Genomic DNA, 16,212 nt, shown 5'->3' with positions numbered 1-16,212 from the left:
CAAACATGCGTTAACAACTAAATGCGGTGTTCAAGTAAGTTGTACACCTGATAGGAGTTCCTTCTATATTGAATGTTTGTAAGCTGTGATTGTAATTGTCAATATGGATGATTCTCAGAAAAAAGGTGCAGTTTTTTATAAGGAAATTTTGATAAAGCGTCATCATAACGTATTGCAAAAAACATCCAAAATGCTTACTCCACATAGTATGTCATATTAATGTCATACTGATGTCATATACTAATTATGATGCAATTTTTTAATTACTAAATACTTAATATAATTTATAGTATCTATTACTACTATAGTTCTGGCTACCATTACTTAAAATGTCGCTTTTTATGATTTTTGACAGGTATGTCAATACTATATAAACTGTACGCCGAAGTTTCTTTAGCTACAGTCGATTGGTGTATAGCGGATTTTAGTGAGTAACGGATAGGTTAAACGTTTTTTGCAAAATACTTTTATTTATGTTAAGATTGATAGTTTTCTATGAATTGAATACAAAAGCCTATCATTGTTAAGTCAATTCATGTTTTTGTTGACGTTTGTAAATGTTTACAACTGTTTCTTTTTTCGAAAGCAAAACAAGGTCACGTTATGTACGCACCGTTTTTGTGACGACAGGAAAAGTGCAGACGAATAGTTTCTTGAATTTTGCAGATTTTGTTTGGTAAACATAATGTTCATTGATGTAATATTTTAGTATTATGTGTCCTTTACAAAAGTAGGAATGCTCAGAAACCAAATTGATGCGTACCATATGAATATAGCATGAAAGCTGTAATCTCGGGATTTAGTGAATAACGGACATGTGGTGACTTATATTCAGGAATGACGGGATTGTCTCAAAATAAATATAAACTCATTTGAAGTTGTCCAATACACATGTGGTAAGCGTGTGGCTATGATATTAATAAGTGAAAACATCATTTTTAACAAAAAATAATCAAATTATAACAAAAAATCGATGTCTCTGAAAACATATTTTTCACTATCAAATCTATATATATATAACAAGGTATTAAACTCAAAATGACCCGAATATAGGGTGCATCGCTTTGAACAGCCATTACTTCATCAATTGTGCAGCGATTTCCATGAACTTGGTCTTATTAAATGCAACTTTCTAAAAATGTACATATATTGCAATTATTTTTTACAAATGTTGTGTCAAATTTCAAGAAATAACACGATACCCATGTAATCCAATAAAGACCCAAGCGATCCGGTAATGGCTGAATCAGTGTACCATGAAATTTGCGCTGTAAACAAATAATATTTTTTCGGAAATTTAAAACCGCTGGCATGTTTCAATAGGAAAGACATGTGTCTATCTAGGTTTAATGGTTTAATTACTGAATGCATGGCGTTAACGTTGAAATGAGACTCGAAGTCCTTAGCTATCCGTTATACACCAATCGACTGTACTACTACTAGTACTAGCAAAGTATTTATGGAAGTGTGCAAAAAGTGTTTATGCAAAATATATATTTATTTCTGATTGACATTTAAGTTCACTCAAATATGTTTGTTTTATTCATAATTGCAAACAGCAAACTTAAGAAACCTTTATTTTATATGAAATATTTGTGTCTATTTATTGTGCACAGGGATTCTTGAGTACTTCAATGCATTGATAGACCACCACCCAGACGTATCCGCTGCTGTTGCTGCCATAAAAACACTGCTGCATTTCATCGAGAACAATCATTGTAAGTTTGTACATCAGACTAAATAATGGTTTAAATGTATATCCATGTGGAATGTCATTGGTCCCAGACCATAAAAGCCCAAGTTATGCGAATTGTGGTAATAAATTGTTTTTTCCATTCAGTTTGATTATTGTGCTTTCCACTCCTTTTTAGCTCTACTGGCTGAAGGTCTGAAGATCTTATGTCATGGCATGGTTTCTGTTGTGCGTGCGTGCGTGCGTTAGACTTTTTCTTGTTTACGCGATAAAATACACAGTTTTCATCCGATTCTTTTCAAACTTGTTCAGTGTCTTTATATTAATGAGGACTCGAACCCTATTGAAAATGGGTTACATCAGAGTAAAAAGTCCAGAATTATCTCCCCTTGAATTTGAGAAAATTGTGAAATAAGGCCTGTTTACGCATTAAAGTCCACAGTTTTCATCCAATCATTTCCCAACTTGCACAGTGTCTTTATCTGAATGATGAGTCAAACCCTATTGAAAATGAGCAATATCGGAGTTATAAGTCCAGAATTATCTCCCCTCGAATTTGAGAAAAAATGAAAATCTTTAACATTTTGCCATAACTTTTGCAAAATTGAAGATAGCAACTTGATATTTGGCATGCATGTGTATCTCATGGAGCTGCACATTTTGAGTGTTGAAAGGTCAAGGTCATCCTTCAAGGTCAAAGGTAAAAAAATAATCAAAGCGGCACAGAAGGGGACATAGTGTTTCCGACAAACACATTTCTTGTTTGTTTACATATAAAGTTCTATCCTTTTGAAACTTCAACGGATGTTTTATATCATCATGGGCCAGAACCCCATTGAGAGTGAAGAAAATTTGTCCAACTTATTGTTGAAAAGGAGCCATTTGAAGTTTAAATTTTAAGTTTCTTCTTGTTTCTGCGATAAATTTCCCATTTTGGGTCTGTTTATTTAAAGCTTACTCAGATTGTTCATACTATCAAGGGCCCTATTGAATCCAGCCAGTAGAGTGATTCAGGCCCTCATGGGCCTCTTGTTTATTTCTCTCCATAAGTTGTTACTGTTTATGTTTGCCAAATTGGGTGGGTCTTGATTTAATTTTTTTATGAATAAATAGTTTATGAACAAAATTAATTTCATATCTGATTATAATATGCTGAGAATAAATTCAAATGAAATCTAAAGAAATTGTTACAAATAAGCCTCTCATTATGTGTTCTCTTCTATACAATAACCAAATATCTATAGAAATAGATTAACCATGTTTTTTTGGTTTGTTCCGCAGTGGAGACCTTAGCAGAGCTTCGTGCAATACTTAAAGATGCCATTAACACTCTAATGGGGACAGACAGCAGCGTGACATCCATATCGTCTGGCTGTGAACTCTTCTTACGCTTCATTACACTCACTAGTCTGGACTATACAGTAGGTGACAGCAGGTGTCCTGTGTGGTATGCTTTTCATCAATAAAGAATTTGCAGGTATAGACAAAACTAAAATTTTGGCCATTTTTGCATTATTGCTATTACAATACATCTTTTGTATGAAATTCTAATTTTATAAACCATAGGCTAATGTCTTTTGTTGCTCACTTAATAATTCTTATGCCCCCGGATCGAATGATCGGGGGTATATTGTTTTTGGCCTGTCTGTCTTTCATTCAGTCTGCACATTATGAGTGGTGAAAGGTCAAGGTCATCCTTCATGGTCAAAGGTAAAATATTTGGCTTCAATGTGTCGTCCAAACTTTAACCTTGGTCATAACTTTTGCAATATTGAAGATAACAACTTGATATTTGGCATGCATGTGTATCTCATTGAGCTGCACATTTTTAGTGGTGAAAGGTTAAAGTCATCCTTCAAGGTAAAAGGTCAAACATATGGCTTCAAAGCGGCGCAGTAGGGGGCATTGTGCTTCTGACAAACACATCTCTTGTTGTTAATACTTATAATATGAGCTCTGTTTTATCTAAAGCCCAGAGTTTATGTATCTTGAGAAAGAGAATTTGCACACCACTTTTCCATTTCATTTGACAGCTTGGTCAGTTTTCAGCATTTTCAGATTGTGAATGTGTGAACCGTTAGTACATATTTTATATGAAGTGAAAATAATGCGAGGTGAAAAGACCATAGTTTTAAGTAGTAAAGTATATATTATATTAGCCGTGCTCTGTGAAAAGGGGGTTTATGATATTTTCTGTTTAAAGAAAGTCTCTTCTTAGCAAAAATCTATTTAAGGCGGAAAGTGTCATCCCTGATTAGCCTGTGCGGACTGCACATGCTAATCTAGGACGACACTTAACGCACGTGCATTAAACCCCCTTTTCACTGAGCACAACTCATATGTTGTAACATACATTGTGTTTCAGGATTTTAAGAAATGCCAGACCATTATGGTGCAGAGAGGAAATACATTTCTTGACAAAGTGGCTTCATCTAGACTGAAAATTGCACAACAGACTGATAAATTTATCAGAGATGGATCAGTATGTATTTTTTATATTTAATGGTAGTGGTTTATCAGATTAATGTTATGATGACTAAGTGATGGATTTAAGTAACATTTAATTTTAATAAAGCTTGATGTAAATATTTCATTGAAAATAACGACTTTAGTTCATTTGTATACATCTGTCTTTTGATGGATTGGCAGTTGGGTGGTCTGCGACACATGAACTGTTTCTGCTCTCTTAGTCCTAAGGTATTAATGTATTCAATACTTTACTTTCTGGAAATGTTGTTGACATAAAATTGATGCCACATTTGAGAAATATCCAACTTTCTCTAGACTCTTTAGAGTTTTTGCTTTAATTAAACAAATGCTTGAATAGCTGTTTTTACTCTTAAACTTGTGCTTTTATTTTTCAAATCTTCACTTGACTTTCTGGAAATGTTATTTGGGTCAAGTTTTAAAACTAGCCTGTTGGCAGCAGGCTCTTAAGATGCTTTTGTCTTGCTTTAAAGAAGAAATGTGATATTACAGTTTTTAGCTCCACTGGCCAAAGGCCAGCGGGGCTTATGTCATGGTCCTGTGTCCGTTGTGCGTGCGTTAACTTTTCCTTGAAACATCTTCTTCTCCTTTAAAAACTACTGGTCCAATTCTGATGAAATTTCTCAAGAATGTTCCTGGGGTGGACCTCTTTCAAATTTGTTCAAATTATGCCCCTGGGGTCAAATTTGACCCTGCCCCGGTGGTCACAAAATTGAAAATTTGCTTACATAAGACTTGTGAAAACTTTCAAAATCTTTTTCGTCCATAACCATTGGGCCTAGGGCTATCAAATTTGGTATGAGCCCCTGGGGTCAAATTTGACCCTGCCCTGGGGGTCACAAAATTGAACATATGCTTATATAGTGCCTATTTTGTGAAAACTTAAAAAACTTCTTGTCCTTTACCATAAGGCATAGTGCTACCAAATTTGGTATGTAGTGACATCTAATAGTTCTCTACCAAGTTTGTTCAAATTATGCCCCTTGGGTCAAATTTGACCCTGCCCGGGGGGGTCAAAAAATTGAAGAAAACGTTTATAAAGCGCCTATTTTGTGAAATCTTTAAAAATCTTCTTGTCAAAAACCATTTGGACTATGGCTACCAAATTTGGTATGCAGTAACATCTTATAGTCCTCTACCAAGTTTGTTCAAATTATGCCCTTTGGGTCAAATTTGACCCTGACCCGTGGGTCACAAAATTGAACATTAGGCCACTCCAAATTGATATGTTGGTCTACGGATTTTTTTTTTTAAAAGTTGAAGAGGCGAGCGAATTTTTTTTTTTTTTGAAAACAGGAACATTTTCGAGCGAGCGAAGAGCGAAGAATAAACAAGATCCCTATGATAGAAAAATATTGATTAATAAGAGATACAGGTTTAAACACCTATAGTTTGCATTCAAATCAATTCTTATACATAGAAAAGAATCTTTGTACAAACAAGCAATACTATATCATACTTTTCAAATAAAAATGCACTAAAATTAGGTTTCAGTACTTAAACTTTAAAATGTAGAACACAAGTCTAAAGCTAGTGTTTTCATATCAGGAATAGCATTACTTGTAAGTTTTTATTAAACATCTTCTAATGCAATTAGTAAAATAATGTTATTTTTTTTATATTGAATAACTCTTCCATGAAGATTCTGCGCTGTTATATGAATTTGTAGCCGTTAAAGCTTCCGATATGATTTCATGTTGGAAAGAGGCTACAGCAAATTGACGTTAAAAGATATGAGGTCGATGTATATCGACCTCATATTCATAGAAGTTGCATATGACCTTTGACCATGAAATATAACCATATCATTCAAGTGATGGACACATGTCTACCTACTGCTGCTTATATTTGTTAGAAGTTTTCAATAGTGAAAGCTGTGAAAAGGTATGTCATGTTGCAAGCTGTGAAAAGGTATACCATGTAACAATAGCACTTGAAGAGGGACAATCATCAAAATGATAATGACAGACAGACGGACAAAGGCCATGCATATAATGCATATATTGTTGATACCTTATTTTAAAAGGGAAATTACTGTAATGACTATAACGGTATTGTATTTTTCTGAAATAAATGTATACATTACAAAGAGCTTTTTTGATGTTTCTAAAATACACGGACCTAGCTGTAAAACATGTTCCGTTTACCATGTATTTTACTACTTTTAAAACATTGTCCCTGTGACTCTTTTAGAACCAGCCTTTAATGATTTTAAGTTTTTTTTTGTTTATCTAACATTGTGTTATATGAAAAATTTGCCTACATATATGGTAATACCGTCCATACGTCCATTTAATAAAGAAAATGCATAAAAAACTTACATCATGTTTTCCGATGTTGTTAAATTGAACATGCTTTAACGGTATCTGCTGATAGTTGCATGTTCGAACGTGAACAAATACATTCAAATAAGTCACAGAGTGAAGCAGAAGTGTTTATATTTATAAGGGTTGGCTGCAGCAACTTCTCACCGCAATTTGTTAAAACGGTCACGCAGGAAGCCACTTTTCTGGTCGTCTCGATCGAATTTTTGAGCGACTACAGTTATCGATTAAAAAGGTTACGAAACACTATATTTGGCATTCATATTCAGCGTCAAAATCGTTGCTGCGAGATTTCTTTTTTTTTTTTTTCACAAATTAAAAAAAACACATGCGGTATGGTTACAGAAGGACACAAAAACGAGTGCGAGCGGTAATTTTTAAAAAAAAATTTCCATTTTGAAAAAATAGGTGCGGCAAATCCGACGACCAACAAATCAATTTGGAGTGGACTTATATACGCTTATATCTTGCTAATTTTGTGAAAACTATAAAAATATTCTTGTCCTTAACTCTAGGACCTAGGGCTATAACATTTTGTATGTAGTGAGATATAGTAGTCCTCTACAAAGTTTGCTCAAATTATGCCCCTGAGGTTAAATTTGACCCAGCCCAGGGAGTCACAAAAGTGTACATGTGCTTAAATAGGGCCTATATTTAAGTATTTGCACATGCCGAGAATATTTGGTTCAGCCTTTTTTTCAGCAGTGGAGCGATACAGGGCCATCATGACCCTCTTGTTTTTTCTTCTACAATGTTAATGGTGTCTTCACCAAACCTTCTGTAAATGTTTGTTGACATAAAATGAATGCCAACATTGATAACCAGCCAATTGTCGTCAGTTTTAATAGGTATTACCCTTTTTTAAGCAAAAAAAGCCAATGCACCTTTTCCGCTCTTTGACTTAAAAAATTAAGACCAAGTTACATACATTGCCAAATCCAGCAAGCTCTTCAGAGTTACTTCCCATTGTTTAAAACATTAAATTAATTCTTTGTTTCAGCTCTCAGAACCCATTTACTTTTAATAAAAACAACACTAAAGTTTCCAGACATGGATTCAAATTTGTAGGAAGGGAATATATATATCTGTCCATGATGTTTATGTATTTATACCTATAAAAACTAAAAAAAATACCTGTGTTTATCATTATTTGCACTTTTAGTTATCTCATACAGATTTACAAGCCATTGTATTCTGAATATGTTATTCATAAAGGAACTTCTCACTTCATAAAGATCTAAAACAAGTAAATTCATTTAATTGTTATCCCTCGCAAAATAAATTTTGTTTATGGATGGGAGCAAATAGCATGATAAATGGTATAATTCTTAAAATAATAAATATTTACGTGTAGGATAATTGTTTTTATTTATTGAAATTCTTTTTTGATATCTATACACCAATGAAGTTTCATGTTGAAATCTTTTAGCTTATCTGAGATATACCGTAATTACTCTATGTGTTCGGACACTTAAAAATAATAAAAAAATTTCGTGTCCGAAAACATAGATACGAAAAATATTCACAAAATGCAGGTGTCCGAAAACTTAAGAGTCGAAAATTGAAGTGTCCGAAAATAGCGTCAATTGTATCAACGACTACCTGTAATAGCATGCGCTTGTAAAATACCATGCCGCATAGTATAAATTACAGTTATATATATGTGCACTGCATTTTAAATAATTTTAAATGCTTAATTTATTTGACAAAAAGTTACTACAAGGTTGTACTTTGACCAACGAGTTCAAAGATGAGACGTACCGATACTCGCAAGTATGAACCTGTATTTAACGCAAAAACGCAAGCTATGAATTCTTTGTTTGTTCATTTCAGATAGTTGTTTTCTAACACCTTCCATTGTTCGTAAAACTTGCAATAGGGTGCATCACACTATGAAGAGTTTAGTATTTGTCACAGTTATTTTACTTAGAAGGGGTAGGACCATTGCGGTAGATAAGTGAACTGTTTATTGGTATTGCCCCTGGTAAGTGTCATAACACTTATGCTATCGGGGAAACCATTGTTTAATACCGGTTTACAAGGTTATTTACCCAATAACGCAATGTAATGGTCGATTGCCCTCAGGCATGCACCTTCCATGTTTTATGATGTTAATCTGGTTGTAAAACCCCATGATCAAAGTGTCATTAGATATCGAAAACAGGACCGAAATTTGGTAAAATAGCGCTGTAAAATATTCTGTCTGAAGACTTAGAGACATAAATAATGGACGAAAAATCATGTGTCCGAAAATTAAGAGTCTTGAAAAATAATTATTTTTGCTAAAAATGGGGGTGTCCGAAAACTTAGAGTAATTACGGTAGCCCTGAAAAGTTACATCATACAAAGACAACAAAATTAATGGGAATAACTCTTGTATAAGAAGGTGAATGTTTATGGTTCTTGTTCAAATCAATTCTCCTTATTGATATCTTTACAACCATTTAATTTCATGTTGAAATCGTGTATGGTATCTGATGTATGGCCTTGAAAAGTTACATCATACAAAAAAACAAAACAAAGGGCAATAACTCTTCTTCAAAAAGTGTTGGGTTATTGTCCTTGTGCATGGCACGTCTCCTCATGTTGATAACTTATATAGTTTCTAATATATAGCCCTGGAAAGTTTGTAACGGACGGACAGAGAGGGTATGACAACACCAATTCTTTATCCCTCCACGTATGGCAGGTGATAAAAATCATGTGAGAGCTCCAGAGAGTAAAACACATTTGTCTCACTGCATGTTTATTTTACAGAAAATTTTAATCCATTCTCACTCGCGGGTTGTGCAACAAGTTTTGAAAGCGGCAAGTCAGTCAAACAAACGCTTTGAGGTGTTTGTGACCGAGTCCCGACCTAACGACGCTGGAGTGAAAACAAAACAAGAGCTGGATGAGTATGGCATACCCTCAACACTTGTGTTGGATTCTGCTGTCGGGTTTGTATGCAAAAATAAACGCATTTTTATGCCCCCGGATCGAAAGATCGGGAGTATATTGTTTTTTATATAGTTTTTGGCCTGTCTGTCTGTCTGTCATTCTGTCAGTCATTGTATGTGTGTGTCACAAAACTTTAACCTTGGTTAAAGTTTTATAACTTTTGCAATATTGAAGATAGCATATTCATATTTGGCATGCATGTGTATCTCATAGAGCTGCACATTTTGAGTGGTGAAAAGTCAAGGTGAAGGTCATCCTTCAAGGTCAAAGGTCGAATATCATTGTATTTTTCGTTCCTAAAATTTTAACCTTCGTTTAAGTTTGGTCATAACTTTTTGAGTATTGAAGATAGCAACTTGATATTAGGCATACATGTGTATCTCATAGAGCTGCACATTTTAAGTGGCTAAAGGTCAAGGTCATCGTTCAAGGTCAAAGGTCAAATTTATGTCTTCAAAGCGGCGCAATAGGGGGCGTTGTGTTTCTGACAAACACATCTCTTGTTATAACTTATAAATATAAACTGCCTAGCAAAAAGAAATTTAGCTTAACAAACACATTTTGTTGGAAGTAAAAGCAATCAGTAACCATTCAATTTAAATGGGTAGAATATTTTCCATGAGCATCATGTTAGTCTCAAACCATTGACCTCGTACTCTATGCTTAATGGTCAATGTTATTTTATACTCTGTAGGTCCATTATGGAGAAAGTGGACATGGTGCTGTGTGGGGCAGAGGGAGTTGTAGAGAGTGGGGGCATCATAAATAAGGTAACTTTCTACAACTTTCACTCACATCAGATATAAATTGTACTGTACAAATGCATTTTGTGTGATTTTTTTACCAGCATAATTTTAATGTTTGTGATATAAGAACAAAAGAAATCATTAATTTAAAAATAGTTTCTGAGGAGTTCAAACTTAATGATGCAAATCATCTTTTCGTAAGCTCAGTGACAGTAAGTGTTCTGTGACATTTTCTTGATGAAAACTACTGCTTTCAACATGGCAATTTTAACATGTTGATGTACATGTACTGTTACTTGTATACTTCTGCCAAACACCTGTATTTTACGACAACATTCTCTCGAAATGAATAATAACATTTTGTCTTTATACATTTACAAAAAAAACTTACTACAAATAATGCCATTTGAAAAAATGTTGTTAAATGAGTGCTTTTATCTCCCAATTAAGTGATAACACCTAAATTTAGAGAGTTACTTCAAATCACCTTTAGCTGGGGAAAAAGCAATATTGTTTAAAGAAAGATTTATTGATCAAATTAAAAAAAACTTAAATGTACTTTAAAAAGAGAACTTTTTAACAAATACGTAAAATGATTGTTAAAACTTGACACATAATTTATACACTTTACAAATCTAATTACCAACATGCAAAGGTCAAACTCAAGGTTGAGAAATCTGGGACTTTACTTGAGATAAAAAGATAATTTTGCCATAATAAATACTGGTAAGGCCCAATAACGTAAAAACATTATTCTACCAAATAGATTCTGCTTGTTTATTTCTAATGCCCATCATGCTTGAAACAATGGATGCATTACTTTATTGTACAAATCATTATGCTTGATTATGCAGATTGGTACATTCTCAATTGCGATTGCTGCCAAGGCGATGAATAAACCATTTTACGTTGTTGCGGAGAGCTTCAAATTTGTGAGATTATTCCCCTTGAATCAGCGAGACCTCCCAAACCAATTCAAAGTGAGTACATTATATGTGTTGCCTGATGTTAGACATTTCTATAATCAAGCTTAGTTAAGTTTGTGACAAAGCCCTAGTTTAAAGTGAGTTTGTTTATCGTTATGGCACTCTTTACAATTAAGGACAGTTTACCAACTTGTCACCCCTAACAACGAGGAATTGTTTACCACGCTGTCACTCCTAACAAGAAAGGACTGTAAATCAATCTAGCACCCTTCACAATTAAGGACTGTTTACCAACTTGTCAACCCTAACAATGAGAGAATGTTAACCAACTATTAAGAACTGTTTACCAAGTTGTCACACTGAACAACGAGAGGATGTTACCACGTTGTCACCCTTATCAATGAAGGACTGTTCATTGTTCTGGCACCCTTAGCAATTAAGGACTGTTGACCAACTTGTTACCTCTAACAAATAGGGACTGTTTACAAGTTGTCACCACTAACAACGAGTCACTCCTAAAAAGGAACTAATGTCTATTGTACTGTCACCCCTAAGAATTAAAGGGGCCTTTTCACAGATTTTGGCATGTTTTGAAGTTTGTCATTAAATGCTTTATATTTATAAATGTAAACATTAAATTTTAAAAGCTCCAGTAAAAAATCAAAAATAAATTTTAAAAAAGGAAAAAAAGTAGCCCGCAGCAGGTCTCGAACCAGTGACCCCCGGAATCATGAAGTAAAAACGCATTAGCCAACTGAGCTATCCTGCCAAACACAAATAAGATGCGTATTTTATACCTTATATAAGCAATCTTCGTAGTTTCACAAATTTAAACGACAACAACAGAACTCTCCAAATTATTCAATCGTTTCACGTTGCAACGCTTTATAATTTTTTTTGTTTTTAAATCGTCAAAAGATGCATCTAATGGCTATATTAGACCATGGCAAATGTTCAGTAATACTGTTTCCTCACAAATATCATAACTAAACCGAAAATTTGCGAATCTGAAACAACTTTTTCAATTTTGTCAATTTACCAAACTGTGAAAAGATCCCTTAAAGGAATGTTTACCGTACTTTCAACCCTAACAATTAACTATTTTTTATTGAACAGTCCCACCTAACAATCAAGGACTGTATGTTATACTGTTACCCCTAAAAATAAAGAACTGTTAACTGTTCACCATACTGTAACAACTGACAACGAAGGATTGTTTATTTTACAGTCACCCCTTATGATTAATGACTATTACTGTTACCTGTAACAATGAAAGACTGTCTATTGTACTGTCACTCCTTACTTTAAAGGATTGTCTATTGTACGGTCACCCCTTACTATAAAGGACTGTTTTTTGTATGGTCAGCCCCTTTCTATAAAGGACTGTCTATTGTACGGTCACCCCTTACTATAAAGGACTGTCTATTGTATGGTCACCCCATACTATAAAGGACTGTCTATTGTACTGTCACCCCTTACTATAAAGGACTGTCTATTGTATGGTCACCCCTTGCTATGAAGGACTTTCTATTGTACTGTCACCCCTTACTATAAAGGACTGTCTATTGTACTGTCACCCCTTGCTATAAAGGACTGTCTATTGTACTGTCACCCCTTGCTATGAAGGACTGTCTATTGTACTGTCACCCCTTACTATAAAGGACCGTCTATTGTACTGTCACCCCTTACTATAAAGGACTGTCTATTGTACTGTCACCCCTTACTATAAAGGACTGTCTATTGTACTGCCACCCCTTACTTTAAAGGACTGTCTATTGTACTGTCACCCCTTACTATAAAGGACTGTCTATTGTACTGTCACCCTTTACTATAAAGGACTGTCTATAACCGAAACAAAAACAAAGTACGAAAACAAAATTAACTTCTTAATATATATTGTTTTTCGTTGTACTAATTATTAAACCAAATACGAAATGTTTTTCTCTCTTCAAATTTCATTTAAATCTTCATGTTACGAAAATCAATGATTAAAACTTGGTCCCCTGTACCGTTCTAGGTTTGATATTACGGTTTACAAAAAACGAAAACGAGTGGCGCTGTTCAAAGATCTATAAAATAACATTTTAATTTTTAGATCTTTGCTCTGTGCTGCTGTCTTGGGGAGGTAACTCATTCATGGCTTTTGGGGTACTTTTTTCCCTTACACAAATCACTTATTTCGATCAGCATGGCTTCTTACATGAATTTTTGGGGGAGGAAAAGACACGCCGAAAGGGAAGAAGTATATATTTTCAGTTTTTTTTTTATAAATAGTATATATTTCTTGATTTAAATGATCGGACATCTAAATGTTTCCCAACATACCTGTATTTCATGTCGATCCAACCGAATTGATAGGGCTATAATTAGCCTCTTATGGCACTTCTTGTTCTTCGCCCTTATACTATGCAAATTCAGTACTAATTTAACAAAACAAACTCGTTTTAGTCCGATAACCAGGGGGAGGTCCTTACATTTAAAGAGCTGCAATGCCCTTTCCCCCGAGTCCGGTATTCCAATTATTATTACCCCATATTACCCCTTAGACCTGAATTATGTTTTAAGAAGCACACTAATCGGCGGCGGCTGCTAAAATGTCCCCTTTGTTTTAAATTTTAACTGTTTTATTTTTAACATCACCTTACATAATACAATGTTAAAGTTGTATTAGTACTGCCAATATTGTAAGAAAGAACAGGACAAAAGGAGAATAAACAATTGTTTGAATCTTATGAAATGGTTAAGTGCAAGGTGTATAATATATAATTTCAAATTTGTTCGATTTAGTACAAATACATGTTACTTTTCACAACTGAACGTTGATATGTCTAGTGATTTTAGCTCTGAAAGACTGATAACAAAACACCTTATATGAAATTGTTTTGCGCTTGATATATTTTTATATAATATTATTAATAATATTAATTAATGTGCCTATTGAATAACTAATTAAACAACATATTTAATGTTCCGGAAAGAGCGCTCAAGATTAAATTAATGCTAACAAAATATTTACCGTCCAATGATATTATAAACCCGCTACAAAATTACTTTAAACTTTAAGTTTCATAAAGAAGGCGAAAAGCATGTGTCACGTCTATAAAAACTACTTGCACGTGTTGAAACGTTCCGTTTTAGACCCTGGTTGTCTCCTAAAATGAAACTCAAATACCATTATAGAAAAGCTTGTATATCTGTAACTATATGTGTATGATTTGCTGAGTGGAGGATATATATGAGTTCCAGAGCTTATTTTATTGATAAGTTCTTTAAGGTGGTGGTGGCCCTGAGCAGGGAAGAGGAAAGCGCCTTCAAGCAAGCGTTGACTCGCATGGTCTGTTAAAGTACATGCAATAGTCGAAAAATGTATTATTTTATTCCTTACCCGGTAAATACACATCCAACTCATTTAAACAGATATTCGAAAAGTGGAAAAAAAACTACTTGGTATGACAGGGCTTCACGAGGCAATCTATGCTCTCAGTGGAATTGTTCCCCATACTAATGATATGTTTAGCAATAATGTGGGGCTTTTTTAATTTGTTAAACAGATATGACTACAATGTAGTAAATAATTCAATTGTTTTTATTCCTTTAAGAATAAAGCAATGCTTAAAAAGATATTTATTGTGCCATTATCAAAATGCATGTTATACGTGTACTCAAATCCTATGATTTTAAACAAAAGCATACATGTACATTTGTTTCATAACTTAATGTTACCAGATCTATTTATTTTCCCATTAGAGTAGCCAACAATAGCTGTCCCAAGACTCGAATATTCCTCTACTATAATTAACTACATTTATGTATTCAACAATAATACGATCTAAGGGAGAAAACTGCGCAAAAATATCAATCATGGTTTATCTCCCCAAAACAGCGGAGCGCCCCTCGTTTTCTGTATACCGTTTTATCAATTCAAGAACGGTAAATGGAAACAGGCACTATTGTTTCAATTTTCATATATTGATTTTTGTATAATTAAAATTGAAATGAAATATGAATCGGGACATAAGATTGTGTTTTGTTTTGTTAGTTGTGCACCGAAAAACGATGCAAAGAACTCAACTTTATTTTTGTGTGTGTTTGTTTTTGTTCCGGTTATAAGAACATCGGAATATGAACTAATATACGTTTATTCTTGTTATACCTCCGCAAACGAAGTTTAGGGGGGTATATAGGAGTGAGCTTGTCTGTCTGTCGGTCGGTCGGTCTGTCGGTCCGTATTAAGTGTCTGTCGGTCCGTATTAAGTGTCCGCTCTCTAATTCAAGTTGTTTTCATCCGATCTTCACTTAACTTGGTCAGATGTTGTATCTAGATGATGTCTAGGTCAAATTCGAATATGGGTCATACCGGGTCAAAAATGAGGTCACGGGGTCACTTAGTGCGTTTTAAACACTGAGCATGGTGTCCGCTCTCTAATTCAAGTAGTTTTCATCAGAGCTTCACCAAACTTGTTTTTGGTTGTGTCGAATGCAAAATGAAAATGGAAAAGACGGTATATACATGGACCTCACACGTTATAACAACATTAGAGACCAACTCTTCAACTTTGCCACAAATACATGAGCCTTCCTCTTATTTTCGTTTGAATAAGGTGTATTTCTTTAACGAAAATCATGTATAGGCGAAAGTGTCGTCCTGATTAGCAAGTGTCGTCCTGATTAGCCTGTGTGGACTGTACAGGCAAATCTGTGACGCCACTTAAGGCAAATGCATCTAGCCCCGTTGCCACAGAGCGAGCACATATTTTGTGTTGTAGTACAAGGCGTCTACGCTGCAGTCCGGATGTGACCTAGACAAGGAGCATCCCCTGGTGGACTACACTCCCCCGAGCTACATTACCCTGCTGTTCACCGACCTCGGCGTCCTCACGCCCTCAGCAGTCAGTGACGAGCTCATCAAACTCTACTGTTGATCACGTGGTTGCAATTATTGTTTTATGCAAATAAAATGTTTGAAAAGTGTTGATCATTGCTTTTATGTTATCATCTGCCATATTAGACAAATGTTTATCTCTTTGAAAACTAATACAATTTAGTTTAAGTTGTCTTATAATACCCCGGCTCAAAGTTAAAGCTGGTATGCCGGA

General features: G+C 34.5%; 1 protein-coding gene across 2 annotated transcripts; it reads left to right on the top strand.

Moving 5' to 3' along the window:
• The first annotated feature begins 28 nt into the window (after positions 1 to 28).
• Positions 29 to 16,089, top strand: LOC127869290 (translation initiation factor eIF-2B subunit alpha-like). 2 transcript variants are annotated; one of them, XM_052411734.1, is made up of 9 exons: positions 29 to 125; positions 1,617 to 1,718; positions 2,975 to 3,114; positions 4,059 to 4,175; positions 9,262 to 9,443; positions 10,139 to 10,214; positions 11,045 to 11,170; positions 13,212 to 13,241; positions 15,883 to 16,089. In XM_052411734.1, exons 1-9 carry the CDS (start codon positions 104 to 106, stop codon positions 16,036 to 16,038), a joined length of 951 nt encoding a protein of 316 aa, XP_052267694.1. In that variant the 5' UTR covers positions 29 to 103; the 3' UTR covers positions 16,039 to 16,089. The 2 variants fall into 2 exon arrangements, with proteins under 2 accessions (XP_052267694.1, XP_052267703.1); XM_052411743.1 differs by lacking the exon at positions 13,212 to 13,241.
• Positions 16,090 to 16,212: the final 123 nt, after the last annotated feature.

This window comes from Dreissena polymorpha, chromosome 1, assembly GCF_020536995.1.
Source record: "Dreissena polymorpha isolate Duluth1 chromosome 1, UMN_Dpol_1.0, whole genome shotgun sequence".
Taxonomy (NCBI): Eukaryota; Metazoa; Mollusca; class Bivalvia; order Myida; family Dreissenidae; genus Dreissena; species Dreissena polymorpha.
Note: the sequence above shows the minus strand (reverse complement) of the source record. Positions and strands in the feature narration are given on the sequence as shown.

Coding starts and splice junctions, on each gene's coding strand:
- LOC127869290 (XM_052411734.1), top strand. CDS start 104: ATGGATGATTCTCAGAAAAAAG. Junction 3,115..4,058: donor TCACTAGTCTGGACTATACA/GTAGGTGACAGC, acceptor ATTGTGTTTCAG/GATTTTAAGAAATGCCAGAC. Junction 11,171..13,211: donor ACCTCCCAAACCAATTCAAA/GTGAGTACATTA, acceptor TTTAATTTTTAG/ATCTTTGCTCTGTGCTGCTG.